General features: G+C 55.0%; 1 protein-coding gene across 1 annotated transcript; it reads right to left on the bottom strand.

Moving 5' to 3' along the window:
• Window positions 1-1,612: 1,612 nt before the first annotated feature.
• Window positions 1,613-12,411, bottom strand: CAPN11 (calpain 11). The gene is made up of 21 exons (XM_004424075.3): window positions 12,175-12,411; window positions 11,749-11,818; window positions 9,756-9,874; window positions 9,064-9,197; window positions 8,701-8,869; window positions 7,269-7,352; window positions 7,086-7,171; window positions 6,758-6,832; window positions 6,426-6,586; window positions 6,059-6,228; window positions 4,865-4,876; window positions 4,333-4,544; window positions 4,011-4,050; window positions 3,845-3,913; window positions 3,724-3,781; window positions 3,532-3,596; window positions 3,176-3,244; window positions 2,557-2,635; window positions 2,344-2,460; window positions 1,815-1,873; window positions 1,613-1,696 (listed from the first exon to the last, which is right to left on the bottom strand). The coding sequence occupies exons 1-21, from the start codon at window positions 12,400-12,402 to the stop codon at window positions 1,670-1,672; spliced, it is 2,103 nt and encodes a 700-aa protein (XP_004424132.1). The 5' UTR covers window positions 12,403-12,411; the 3' UTR covers window positions 1,613-1,669.

Here is a 12,411-nt window from a genome sequence, read left to right as displayed (position 1 = left end):
CCCGCTCCCACGGACCTTTGCTCCACAGAGAGCAGCTCTGTGGAGGAAAGGTGGCGGGAGATGGCGGTGGAGGAATCTGTCTTTAAGAGGCTCCCTAAGAGAGCGTGACCTTCTCTCTCAGATGAGACTGCAGAGGGGAGAGGAAGGCAGAAGGGGGTGGCAGGGCCGGAAATGATTCCTCAGGAGGCTGTGAGGGTGGCGATGGGGGGCAGCTGCCTTGGGTTAGTCTTTGAAGTCACAAAGGCAGCAGAGGGAAGGGCTGGTGCAGAGGATCAGTCACCAGATCAAGGAAGACTGGAATCCCAGCCCCACACTAAGCATAAAGCGGATGGGTGGGTTTAGTGCAAAGAGAAGGAAGCCTGTGAGCACTACTGTGGGAGGAAACGTGAAGATAGCGGCCCGGGAAGCTGAAGTGTACACAGACACAGGAAGGATTTAGGGTCATTTGGGGCTGACAATCCTTAATCTAAGGGAATTTGGAGGCTGTCTCTAACCAAGAGGCTGAAAGTTCACATGCACGGGCCCCAGTGTCCGGGCCAGAGAGACCGGAACGGGAAGCCACAGAGAGATCTGGAAGGACAGAAGTGCAGTTGAGGGGCTGATGCCGGTGGTCTCGGTCTTCTCAGGGCAACAGGAGGCTGGGGGCTGTGGGGAGGTGGCGGCTAGTGCAGAGACTCCAAGGTCGAGAACTGGTGGACCATGGGTCCCGCGGTCCTTCCTGTGAGGGCAGTCGTTAGGAAGGCAGCATTTTCTAACAATAGTAATAACTTGAATCTGATTGCCTTAAGGGCAGGAATGAACTCACCTGTTGCCACAGTCCTCCCCCTCCCAGCCTCACTCCCAGGAGGATCAGTTCATGTCTATGATCTGCTGGCTCCTGCAGGTCTTGGATTTTCGACCTTTGAGACGCCTGCAATGCCACTTTTGGGGACCCCAGTTTGAGGGAGGAGACGAGAGAGGAGGCTCAGGGTCCCACGGGACCTTGGCTGGCCCTGGCTCAGCCCTCCCCTGGATGCTGCTCCCCGGGTACTGTGCTTCAGTACGGGCCCTTCAGAGAGGGACCGTTGTGCATTTAGCATCCCTGGCCCTGCCCGTAAGTGCCAACAGCACCCTCTAGTTTTTGTGATGATCCCACATTTCGAAATGCTCCCTGGAGGTGGTATCGCCCTGAGAGCTACTGGGGCCCCTCTTTGGTGCTGGGGAAGTGACTTCCACCCCCACCAGTCTTTTCCTGGCATAGAAACACAGAGACACAGAAGCCAATGGCATCTGCTGTTTATTATAATAATGCCCCCGAGTGAGGGAGGGAAGAGAGAGGCCATGCCAGGAGAGATGGTCAGCAGGCAGGTGGGAGCAGGACAGAAAGCGTGGAGAACCTCCCCAGCCAGGAAACACTGGGAAAGTGTCACTTAATCTTTACTGAAATATACTCAGGGAGGGAGAGAGGCTGTAGGGTAAGTCCAGCCACCAGAAGCCTGGCTGGGGAAAGACATACTTTGAGCTAGGGGGGTGGGCATGGAGGTCCCGCTGCTGGAGTAAGCATGGCGCCTGGGGCCCAGTCCATTTGCAGAGATTGCAGGGCTGAGAGCAGCGAGGAGTACCCCGCCCCCTGGCTAGACACCCCCGCGAGCTGGTGGCAGTGGTGGTGGGGAACCAGGCTCCTGCAGCTCTATCCCCACATGGTTATCTGCAGCCACTGTGGGGAGAGAAGCAGCAGGTCCGAGGATGGGAGAGGTGGTGGTGGGCAGGATGCCTGGGGAGACCAGAGGGCGAGCCACGGGTTGGGGTGCTGCCAGAAGATGCCTTCCACGTACCTCGTTCAGGTTCAAGCGAATATGGCCAGTATTCTTGGGGTCCATGGTTAGAAAGTATGCTGTTTGTGGGGTAGACAAGGGGAGAGTGATTGAGGGCTGAGTCGGTGGTCTGAAAGACCCACTCCCAACTTGGGCGGATGTCAGAAAGGGTCTAAGAACGTGTTCCTGCTGCTCCCCAGCGAACCCCCAGCCCAGCAGGGAATTAATGATAACAAATCCTACAGCCTTGCTGCGAGCCAGGCCCAGTCCTGCGTGCTCTCCATATACTAGCTCGTTTCATCTGTGCCCGATCCTATGAGGGTGGTACATTATTATCCACATTTTATAGATGAGGGAACAGAGGCACAGAGAGACCAAGTGACTTGCTCAAGGCACAGAGCCAGCCCGTGGTGGAGCTGGAATTTGAACCCAGATCATCTGCGGCCTATAAGAAGGAGGGGTTCTGCAGCAGCGCCCCTCAGGTGGGTGTGTGGGGGAAGGCCAGTGGTCCCCGGGCCCAGGATAAGGAGTGGGCAGGTGCCTGACTCACTGAACATGGCCTTCAGCTTCAGGAAACAGCTGATGAAACTGTCAAAATCCACGATCATGTCCTCATTTGCATACCTGGCCACCAGCACCTGTGTCACCTTGTTACTCAGCTTGATGCCTGGGAGAGAGAGGAGCGTGGGGGGGCAAGGGTCCATCCCTCTGGCCAGTGCCTGCTCCCTCTCTGCCCCCAAAGCCTCTCCTGACCCCTGGCCACCTGCTTTCTCAATGGCCAAGCGCATCTCATAGGAGTTCAGGGTGCCTGAGTGGTCCTCATCACACTCTCGGAAGATGTCCTGAAGGGACAGACAGATGTATAGGGCCGTGAGCAGCGCATGGTGGTGGAAAAAATGAAATACTTCAGTACAAGTACTTGCCCAAGACCCCAGGGGCTCTCTCCCCTGGGCCACCCCCTGAGCTCCCGATATTCCTATCGTCTAGGGACTGTAGGGTTAATTCCAGGCCTAGCGAGGGGCCTCCAGCACCCTGCCCAGGGCTCTCCGAATGCATCCTTTATGCTGGCTGAAACCTGGACTATACTGATTATTATGTGTTTTGACTAGCTGATACCTTGACAATTCAACAGGTCCTGTCCGGTTGTGTGTGTGTGTGTGTCTAGTCAGGGGCTCCAGTTCTAGCTTCCTCCTTACTAGTCCACGTCCCTCTTATATTAATTTTTAAATTTTAATTAATTAATTACATTGAGGTAGAATTGGCATACAGCATATATTAGTTTCAGGTGTACAACACAACGATTTGATATCTGTATATATTCCATCCCTCTTGAGGACGTCCATTTCTCACCCCCATAAACTGCCCCCTTCAGTGCCCTTTACCGTCCATTTCTTGATTTTTTTCCACAGGATCTGGAACTCCAGGAGCCCCAGCTTGCCAGAGCCATCTTTCTGGGGAGTGGTCAAGGATATCAGAGAAGGGAATGAAGAGGGCATTTTGTGGGCAGGAAAGCTCACCAAGGGGGGTGCCAAGACCAGGGGTTCCTGTATGGTAACTATGGTAACTATGGTAAGAGCCAGAAGAACTGGCATCTTTTGCTAACCCAGAGCCTGATCCCCATCAGGACAGAGGGCATGGCTGGCCAGAGAGGTGCCCACCTCAGGGCCAGGCTCGGGGCAAAGGAGGGGGCAGGGGCGGGAGAGCACTGGTCAGGACCCCGTGCTGGACAGGAAGATACATCCATGAGGTTGACCATACAGCGGCACACGTCCAGGCCGAAGCCCTTGGTCTTGAGGTTTGTGACTGTGAGGGAGGGAGGGGCAGGAAGAAGAGACGGGGTGAGCGGGGTGGTGTGGAGGACGCAGGGAGTGGCAAGGTGAGGCATGAGCTCTGGGGGAGGGGTTGTGAGTGGTGGGGATAGAAGACTCACGTTTGGAGGCCACTTTGTTGAGCAGCTTTTGTAGCTGGTACACACCTATCTCCTTGCCCTAGGAAGAGGGACTGTAAACCCCTACTCCGGCCCCTTCAGCCCCCAGCCCTCAGCCTCTCACCTCTCCTCCTGCCACTATCTCAAACAAATGCACAAAGTCCTGGTTTACATCGTTCTCAGAGACGTTCTCCTGGAAAGAAAGGAGTAGGAAAGGGACCCAGTCCAGAAAGTTCCTTTATACCTCCAGATTCTTCCTCCAGTTCCCCGACCCCATAGCCTCTCCTCACCTCTTGGAGCAGCTCAGCATAGTTGGCTTCATCCAGCTCCCTGGGCAAAAGAGAATGAAGGCTGGGGGGTTACCAGGGGTCAGGGATTTCAGTGGGGTGGTCGGGGGGAGGTCATGTCATCTGAAGCAATGTGGAACAGGCTCCATGGGATCTGGGTTCTAGTTCTCTCTGCTACTAACTGGGACTTCCCCTCCTCGTGCCTCAGTTTACTTGACTGTAAAATAGGATCAGAGTGGGGGAGGACCAGAGGACTGCTCCCTGAGCTTGACATCCTGCAGCTCTTGGGCAGGCGGCCCTGGAGCAGCGAGGTTAGAGCCCTCACCAGGACTCGCTGTGCTTCTCTGTGAAGACCCGAAGCAGGAAGTCGGCGTCCCTGTGCGGCTCAAAGGTGGAGGGAATGATGATGTACTGCCCCGGCGGCAGCTGGAGATGGCTGCTCACCTCCCGTGAGTTGGTGAAGATCTCTGAGAAGCCAAGCTCCTGATACTTCATGAAGAAGTCCTTCTTCAAGTGGATATCCTGGATGTTCTGAAACTGTATGTGCCCTACAGGTGGGTACAGGGCTGGCATGGCAGGGCAGGGCAGAGAGACAGGGACCCCCAAGGTGAAGCCTGGCTGGGCAGGGTTCGGGGGAGGCACCACCACCAAGTGACCGGGCCTGGACTCCGCCCGACTGGCAGGTAACCCCAGTGTGGTTTCTTTCTCCCCTGACTCCCACCCAGGTCCCCAAGGGCTGGAATCCTAACCCAGCTGGCCCCAGAGCCCTCCACCGAATTCTACCCTTGCCCATCCACATGCAGGCAGAGGTGGGGTGGGTGCCTGCCCAGGATCAAGCCCCATGTCATCTTCTATACCTCCTTTGGGACCTGGGAAGGGAAGAGAGAGGAGGGTCAGATCCCCAGGATGGTGAACAGGCTGAGGCCTGCAGAAGTCAGGTGGGATATGTACGTCTGTGTGAGTTAGGGGGGTGTTAAGGGCATTGGGACACTGGTGGTGGAGTGGGACATGGCCTCTGACAGCTAAAAGTCCTAGCGTTAATAATCTCTCAGCTTTGGATAGCAAAGTACAGTTTACATAAAGTTTTGCCAGGGAGAGATTTTTCCCACTGCAGGACAGGAAACAGAATCGCCAAGAGGTGAGCTAACATGCCCGACTTCACACTGCTGAAAAGTGAAAGTGCTGGGCTGAAAATCTCAAAGAGCGGTTTCCTGGACATGAGCATTTTCCATGAAACACTCATATCATGCAGGAAGCTAGTAGGCGATTACTGAGATTGAGGGTTGAGCATAAATAAGTTTATAAAAAGGTGAATTAACCCAAGATAGATGGGTTGCTCTCTTGCAGGGTGGGGGTAGAGAATGTAGCCTTTCCCGGAAGGAAAGGACCTGCATCTATCCTTGGAAATGTCTCGAGGCATGTCTGGTGTCTGTTAACCTGGTGGACTCCCAGCCTGGGGGAGCGCAAGTGTCTGTTTTTGTTCACTCTTGAACCACGGAGACTGGACTGGGGCCTGGCATACAGTAGGTGCTCCATAAGTGCTTGTTGAATATATAAGTGAAGGAACAAGTGGCCGTTTCCAGGATTTTGCAACGCGTGGTTTGGGAAACACTTGGCTGCCAGAGTCCATGCTCTTGGTGGGGCACCTGGGGGGAGGCTCAAGGGGCTTGTGGAGAAGTCTGGGGGCGTCTGGGAATCAGGACACAGGCTCTGCGGCTGACCCTTGGATGTGTGACCTTGGGCAAGTGACCTCGCCTCTCTGGCTCTCAATTTCCTTCCTTTTCATAAAAGGCGTTACTGTTTCTAAGGCCTTTGGAACAATGCCTATCACAAAGGAAGTGCTACTTAAATGTTTTAGATGTAAAATCTGTGAAAAGGAAACTGCCGGCCCTGCCTCAAGAGCACAAGACACCGCTCAGGAGAGCCAGGGCTGTGGCGCCTGTTGGTGTGTCCTTCTCCGGATGGGCAGGGGCCCCGCGGAAGGAAGGGCTTGAAGGGGTGAGGCCAGGGGAGGGAGCGGGAGTGGCTGGGGGACCAGCTGGGGTGCCCACCGTGTAGATGACAAAGCCGATGGTCTGCAGCTGGGCTCCCAGGGGCCGCGCCTGCCTCCAGTTCTTCTGCATCAGGGCCACCAGGCAGGTGCAGACGACTTCATTATCCTCCGTGTCGTCATCCCCCTCGGGGAGAGAGATCTTAAACTGGGGGTTGGTCCAGAATGTGTCTGTGGAGGAAGCAGTTCAGGATGGTTCTGCCCTTCCCGAGGTGGACCGGCCTCCCAGCCACATGCCTGGCTCCTCAGCAGGGCCCGGTGGGATCTGATGGGCCCCTGACTCCTGTGACCCTGGGCCCCTAAGCCCCGTTGTGTGGTGAGTCAGTGGCCCATCACTCGTTCCCTGCCCCCTGAATCCCCTCACCCACCCAGGTGGTTCCTGCAGCCCCCCGCGGTGCTGCCCCTCCGCCAGCTGCCCTCGTAGAAGGTGGTGTGCCAACTGCTATCGTGGTCCCCAGAGAGCACGTCAGGCATCAAGTTGCAGATCTCCAGGAGCGTGAAGTTGTCCAGGAAATCTTGGTAGGACATCCTGTGGTGGAGGGCGGTGCTAGAGCCCATCAGAGGCACACCCACACCGATAGTGCCCCCCTCCCCAGCCCTGGAGCCTCCCCACCCAAGGCACAGGTGGGCCAGTGGCGGAGGAGATGAGGGGACGGGGCATGGGGGCAGGAGAAGGAAGTCCGCCCCAAGCTGCACTGACCAGAACTCCCCGTCCTCCTTCCTGTGTAGCAGCTGTGTCTGGATGTCTGGGGCCACCTCTTCCCACTCCCTGGCGCTGGAGCAGAGACAGGCAGTGGAGCGGGACGGGAGGGCACCTCATTCCTCCCAGAGGACCTGCCTCACCCCTGAATGCCTGCCTACTGGGGGTCCTGAGTTAGATGGAGAATCCAGAGGGGAGGGACTGGCCCTGGGGCGCAGGCTGTCCTTCCACACTGGACACAAGTTGGTCCCTCTGTGGCACGGCCTTGGTCTTGGGGACTGCTGTGTGCTCCGCCCCTCACCCCAGGGTGCTAGTCAGGGGCACCTACTTGTCACTCCAGGCTCCATTCCACTCAATCCGGCCCCAGGGATTCCGGACCCGAATCAATGTTTCCATCTTGCCTCTGTACAAGACCTGGGTGGGGAGTGGGTCAAGGTCAGGGGCATAGGGGCAGGAATAAGTCTTCTTCCTTCTCATGCCCCTCAGGGTAGGGTGGAGCTGTCAGACTCACATCCTGAAGGCCAGTCACTGAGTAAGCGTGTCCTCTCACCAGCATCCTCTGGGTCAAGGATTCCAAGTCACTATTGCTGGTGATCTATACCACAGAGAGGAAGGAGAGGAATTCAGGATCTGGTCAGAGGGACCTGGAACCTGAAGAGAGGCGTGATCTCTCCGAGTTCATTTTTTAAAATTAAACTTCGTATTTTCAAATAATTGTAGATTCACACGCAGTTGTAAGAAGTAATACAGGGAGAGCCCATGCACCCCACATCCTATTTCCTCCGGTACAATATCAAAACCAGGATGTTGATGTTGATGCAATTCGTCAATCTTAAACAGCTTTCCCCATTTTTACTCATACCCATTTGTGTGTGTTCTACGCAATTTTTATTTATTTATTTTAAATTTTTTGTTTATTGCAGTAACATTGGTTTATAACATTGTAAAAATTTCAGGTGTACATCATTATACTTCTATTTCTGCATAGATTACATCATGTTCACCACCAAAATACTAATTACAACCCATGTTCTACGCAATTTTATCATGTGTGTTTGTGTATCCACCACCACAGACACCATGCAGAACATTCCATCACCGCGATCATCCCTCTTCTTGCCCTTTTATAACCACACTACCTCTTCTTACTACCCACTTCCCTAACCTCTGACAACCACGAATCTGTTCTCCATTTTTTTAATTTTGTCTTTTCAAGACTGTCAGATAAACGGAAACATACAGTATGGAACCTTTTGGGACTGGCTTTTTTCATTCAGCATAATTCGCTTGAGGTTCATCCAAGTTGGTGCATGTTTCAATAGCTCATTTCCTTTTATTGCTGAGTAGTAGCCCACGGTACGCATGCACCAGAGTTTAACTATGCAGCTGTTGAAGGACGTCTAGATTGTTTGCAGTTTCTGGCTATTATGAACAAAGCTGCTATGACATTGGTGTACAGGCTTTTGTGTGGACATAAGTCTTCATTTCTCTGGGAATAATGCCCGAGAGTGCACTTGCTGGGTCATACGGTAGCACCCTCGGTTCATTCACTTATTTGAACAAATATTTGTTGGGCGTCTATTGCATGCCAAGCGCCGTCCTAAGTCCCAGGATACAGCAGTGAATGAGACAAATAAGGTTCCTGCCCTCATGGAATGTGGAAACAGTCTGGAGGAGACAGGCTATGAATAAATACATAAATAAGGAAGAAAATTTCAGATTGTGACAAATGTTGGGGAAAAATCAAAACAAAGTAGAGAGTAAATGGGGGTGGGAGCAGCTAATTTAGATTGGGAGGCAGGGAAGACTAGCCTGAGGAAGGGGTATATGAACTGAAAAGTGAATGAAAAGGAGCTCGCCATGCAGGTATCTGGGGAAAGAACCTTCTAGGTGAAAGCAACAGCAGGTGCAAAGGCCCTGAGGCAGGACCAAGCATGGCTTACTTCGATGGAGCAGCCCATGAGGGAGGATCGCTCTATGGCCTTCCTAAGTGTCCTCAGCAGGTTCTGAGGGGGCCTCTGGAGTTGGAGGCTCTGGGTCACGCCCCCCGTGAAGTCTTCAAAGCCTTCCACTGTGTTGCCCCCTGTCAGTGCTTCATAGGACCCGTTCAGCCTGTGGGCACAGAAAGGGCACTGTTTGGGCTCTGGGATGGAGATGTGGCTTTGGACATCAGAGGGTGCGGTGAAGGAAGGGAGGGATGCCCCGCCGTCCCCCTGCCTCTTCCCTTGATTCCAGCTGCCCTTACAGCTGCCAACTGTCAGGGCAGGCTTGGAGGCAAGCCCAACTCCTTGGCTCAGGGCACTCACTTGGCATACGCCTTCTCCAGCAGGGCACTCCAGAACTCAGTGTGCTCTGCTGAGTGCACGAACACCAGCTTGCCGTTCTTTGTGGGCAGCCGGTCATCCACCACCACATCCACCCATTGCCCAAACTGCCAGATCTGTGGGCAGCAAGGTGGACCTCAGCGGAGCGTGGGGCATCTGTCTGCCCCAGGCGCCCCCTCCAAGCACATCACATGCAGGCATTCTCAGACACACACACACACACACACACACACACGCACACGCACGCACACACACTCCTTCCACGAGAACTCTGTTACAAAAGCGCCTCCTCGTGGCCAGGTTCAGTGACCCACCAGTGTCAGAGAGGCCACTCCCCAGAATGGCTGAATAGGGAGTGAAAGACGTTGAAAAGCCTGGACCTCGTCCCAGCCTCCTCTCCAGGTTCTGCCGTGGCCTCCAGGGGGACCCCACCCACCTTTTGACCCTGACTGGATTTTAGGATGTCTGAGGTCTTAAAAACTCCTGTGATTCTCAGAAATATTTTATGGCATGGGGAATTTGTCCACATGTTGCTAAATTTAAAGAGCAGCTTACAAAAATTATGTGACAGAGATTCCCAATGTCGTATATACACACACGCGTGTGCACACGCGCACACACGCACACACACGTACACCACACAGAGCAACTCTGGCTTTCAAATTGCCCTTCACCTGAAAATGGAAGATGCCAGCATAGTTTTTCTTGAAGCTCTGCCCCTTGGGTACCACGCGGTCCAGCAGTTTGGGGTACGTGGTCAGGGAGCCTATGGCAGCCAGCAGCCAGCAGTCCCCTGGAAAGACAGGCAGGGGCTACCCCCTTGAGCACACCCATGTGTGTGTGGGTCCCAGAATCCAAGCCCTAGAGGAGCAGGAACCGGCTCTGTGGCCCCCTCCCCGACGGAGAAGCCCTCCCTTGCCGGCCCTCCCACTAAGCAGTGTTCAGGAAGGAAGCAAGTAGAGAGAGACAGCGCAGAAGGGACAGGCCCTGGGGAGTGAGCTCTCTACCTTTTCTTTCAGGTGAGGGATTCACAAATTGAACCAGATGCTTTTGTTTCGGGATTTGACGGGGAGGTATTTTTGGCCTTGGCCTTGCTCCTCACTCTGGGACCTGCTTTCCTTGGGAGAGAGCCAGTCGTCTCCCATCCCCTTGAACAAACCCAGTCACCTTCCCTCACGGCCCCCACCTCTGTGATTACACTGTGTAGACATCAAGACGTTTCTCCCTGATGTCATCCACACAATATCGGAGACCCAAGGGGCTCAGTCTATACCCCAACTGGGTCCTTGAGGCTAGGCGTTGATAGGGCACAGGGGCAGTATCCCTGGCCTGAGGTCATCTGTTCCCATCTCTCCTGGGGATCTCAGACCTCACTGGGTGGGGCCGTGGGGCAGGGTGGTGTGCTGTGTGAGTGCCCCAGCCAGGCTGAGGCTGAGGGCACTGGGAAAGCTTCTGTGATAACCAACGGCCTCCTGGCTGCCTGAGGTACCCTTGGGGCAAGGCAGAGGGTGGGAAAGCAAGGTTAAGGACACTCCAATCCTCCGTCGCCAAAAGGGTGCCTAGGGAGAAGCCACTTTTCTCCTCTTGCAGCCCAGCGAGCCTCAGCGGCAGACGTGGGGCCTGAGGTCTCCTTGGCCTCTGCCCTGCCCACACCCTGCCCTTTTCTCTAGGACAGAACTCAGCCCCAGAGGAAGCTCACCCTGTCCTTATCCCTAAAGATGCAGTGAGGGGTTTGGAGGAAACATGGAAGAGGACCAGGCTTAGGGAGGAAGATATCTCTCGGGGCTTCCATGGGAGCCTGTGGGAAAGCGGGCTGAGGGGGCCCAAGGCTCCTTTACTTGGTGCCCCAGACTGAGGAAGTTCTGGCACCTGCAGTGGCTTTACAATAGGTCCACAAGTTCTTTGACAATCCTCCTCCCAAGACGGGGAGCCTAATTCTCCTCCCCTTGAGTGTGGGCCAGATTCCATGCTTGCTTCTAACAGATAGCATGTGTCAAGGTTACTGTGTGTGTGTGTGTGTGTGTGTGTGTGTGTGTGTGTGTGTTCTCCTGAGACGAGGTGGGAAAAGGCATTGTGGCTCCCTCTTTGCTCTCGATCTTGGGTCACCCTCTCTGGGGGAAGCCAGCTACCGTGCTATGTGGACACTTGAGCGGTCCTACGGAGAAGCCTAAGTGGCAAGGAGCTGAGGCCTCCTGCCGTGTGAGTGTACCATCCTGGCGGAGGATCCTCCAGCTCCCGTCAAACCTTCAGGTGTCGGCAGCCCTGACTGACATGTTGGCTGCAGCCTGAGGAGAGACCCTGAGCCAGACCCACCCGCTATGCAGCTTCCGGAGTGCTGCCCCACCGAAACTGTGGGATGATGGATATTTGTTGTTGCTCTAAGTCCCCAAGTCTTGGGGTAATTTATTGTGTAGCAATGGACAACTAATATACCACCCCAGCCTACCCCAGACCCAGATTGCAGCAGCGAGGGGTGGAATCTGGATTAGGGGACAAGTCCCTCCATCGCCTCAGAAGGGGTGGGGCAGGGCAGCAGGAGAGGCTGTCTGAACCCAGGGGTCCCAGTTCCCCAGCCTCTAAAGACACTCTGGCCCTCCCGCCCCCTCAGCCCTCTTCCCCAGTTCACCCCTCCCTTAGGCGAGACCAGCTTTCCTGCTCCGCACTCACCGAGCACCCCCTGGCAGATGTCTGTTGCACTGACCCCATCCACGATGAACTGAGGATTGCTCGTGATTTGCTGCAGTGAAGGAACAAAGGTTTCAGGGAGCCCAGGACACGCCTCCCAACCTCCTCCCGCTTTTCCTGGGGAATGATGCCCACCTCCAAGTTCTAGGGGAAATCATGGATGGAGGGGAGGGAGGGTACAGGACTGGCTTGGCATCGTTGTGGGTTGTGATAGCAAAGACCGATGAGTGACTTTCCCAAGGGTTATCGGGAGGTTCTGATTAAGTGTGTCTAGAACCGTCCCCGGCCCTGATGAGGAGCCTAGTGCGAGGGCCAGGATATGGTGGTGGGGGACTGGAGATTATCAAAGTGACTGGGGCGATACCACAGCCCCCCCCATGAGTCCATGCCTCCCCTCCCAGTGCCCACACTGGGCCGCTGCCAGCAGATGTCCTGCACATTTCTGGAGTTGGGGCCCAGCTCCTTGAAGCCAAGCGAACTGGGTTCGGCGGGGAACAAGGGGTCCTCGAACAGCTCTCCCTTCCTCAGACAGACTGCTCGCAGCTCCCCAAAGCTCTGGTTACTGTAGTTCCGGGCCTTGTGGTGCTGGCCCACGTCCTTGGCCTTGAGCCGGCTCTGGCTTATGCGAGCTGCCATTCCCTTGTT

Source organism: Ceratotherium simum, chromosome 13 (genome assembly GCF_057802395.1).
Source record: "Ceratotherium simum simum isolate JZ-2026a chromosome 13, ASM5780239v1, whole genome shotgun sequence".
Taxonomy (NCBI): Eukaryota; Metazoa; Chordata; class Mammalia; order Perissodactyla; family Rhinocerotidae; genus Ceratotherium; species Ceratotherium simum.
The sequence above is the reverse complement of the archived record's forward strand: the minus strand, read 5'-3'. Positions and strand labels throughout refer to the sequence as shown.

Excerpts from the sequence above, each read along its gene's own strand:
- CAPN11 (XM_004424075.3), bottom strand. The coding sequence starts at position 12,402 with ATGGCAGCTCGCATAAGCCAGAGCCGGCTCAAGGCCAAGGACGTGGGC. Across the intron at positions 11,819-12,174 it reads TCTGCTGGCAGCGGCCCAGT|CAAATCACGAGCAATCCTCA; the intron begins GTGGGCACTGGG and ends CCTTCACTGCAG. Across the intron at positions 3,597-3,723 it reads CAACAAAGTGGCCTCCAAAC|TCACAAACCTCAAGACCAAG; the intron begins GTGAGTCTTCTA and ends CCTCCCTCACAG.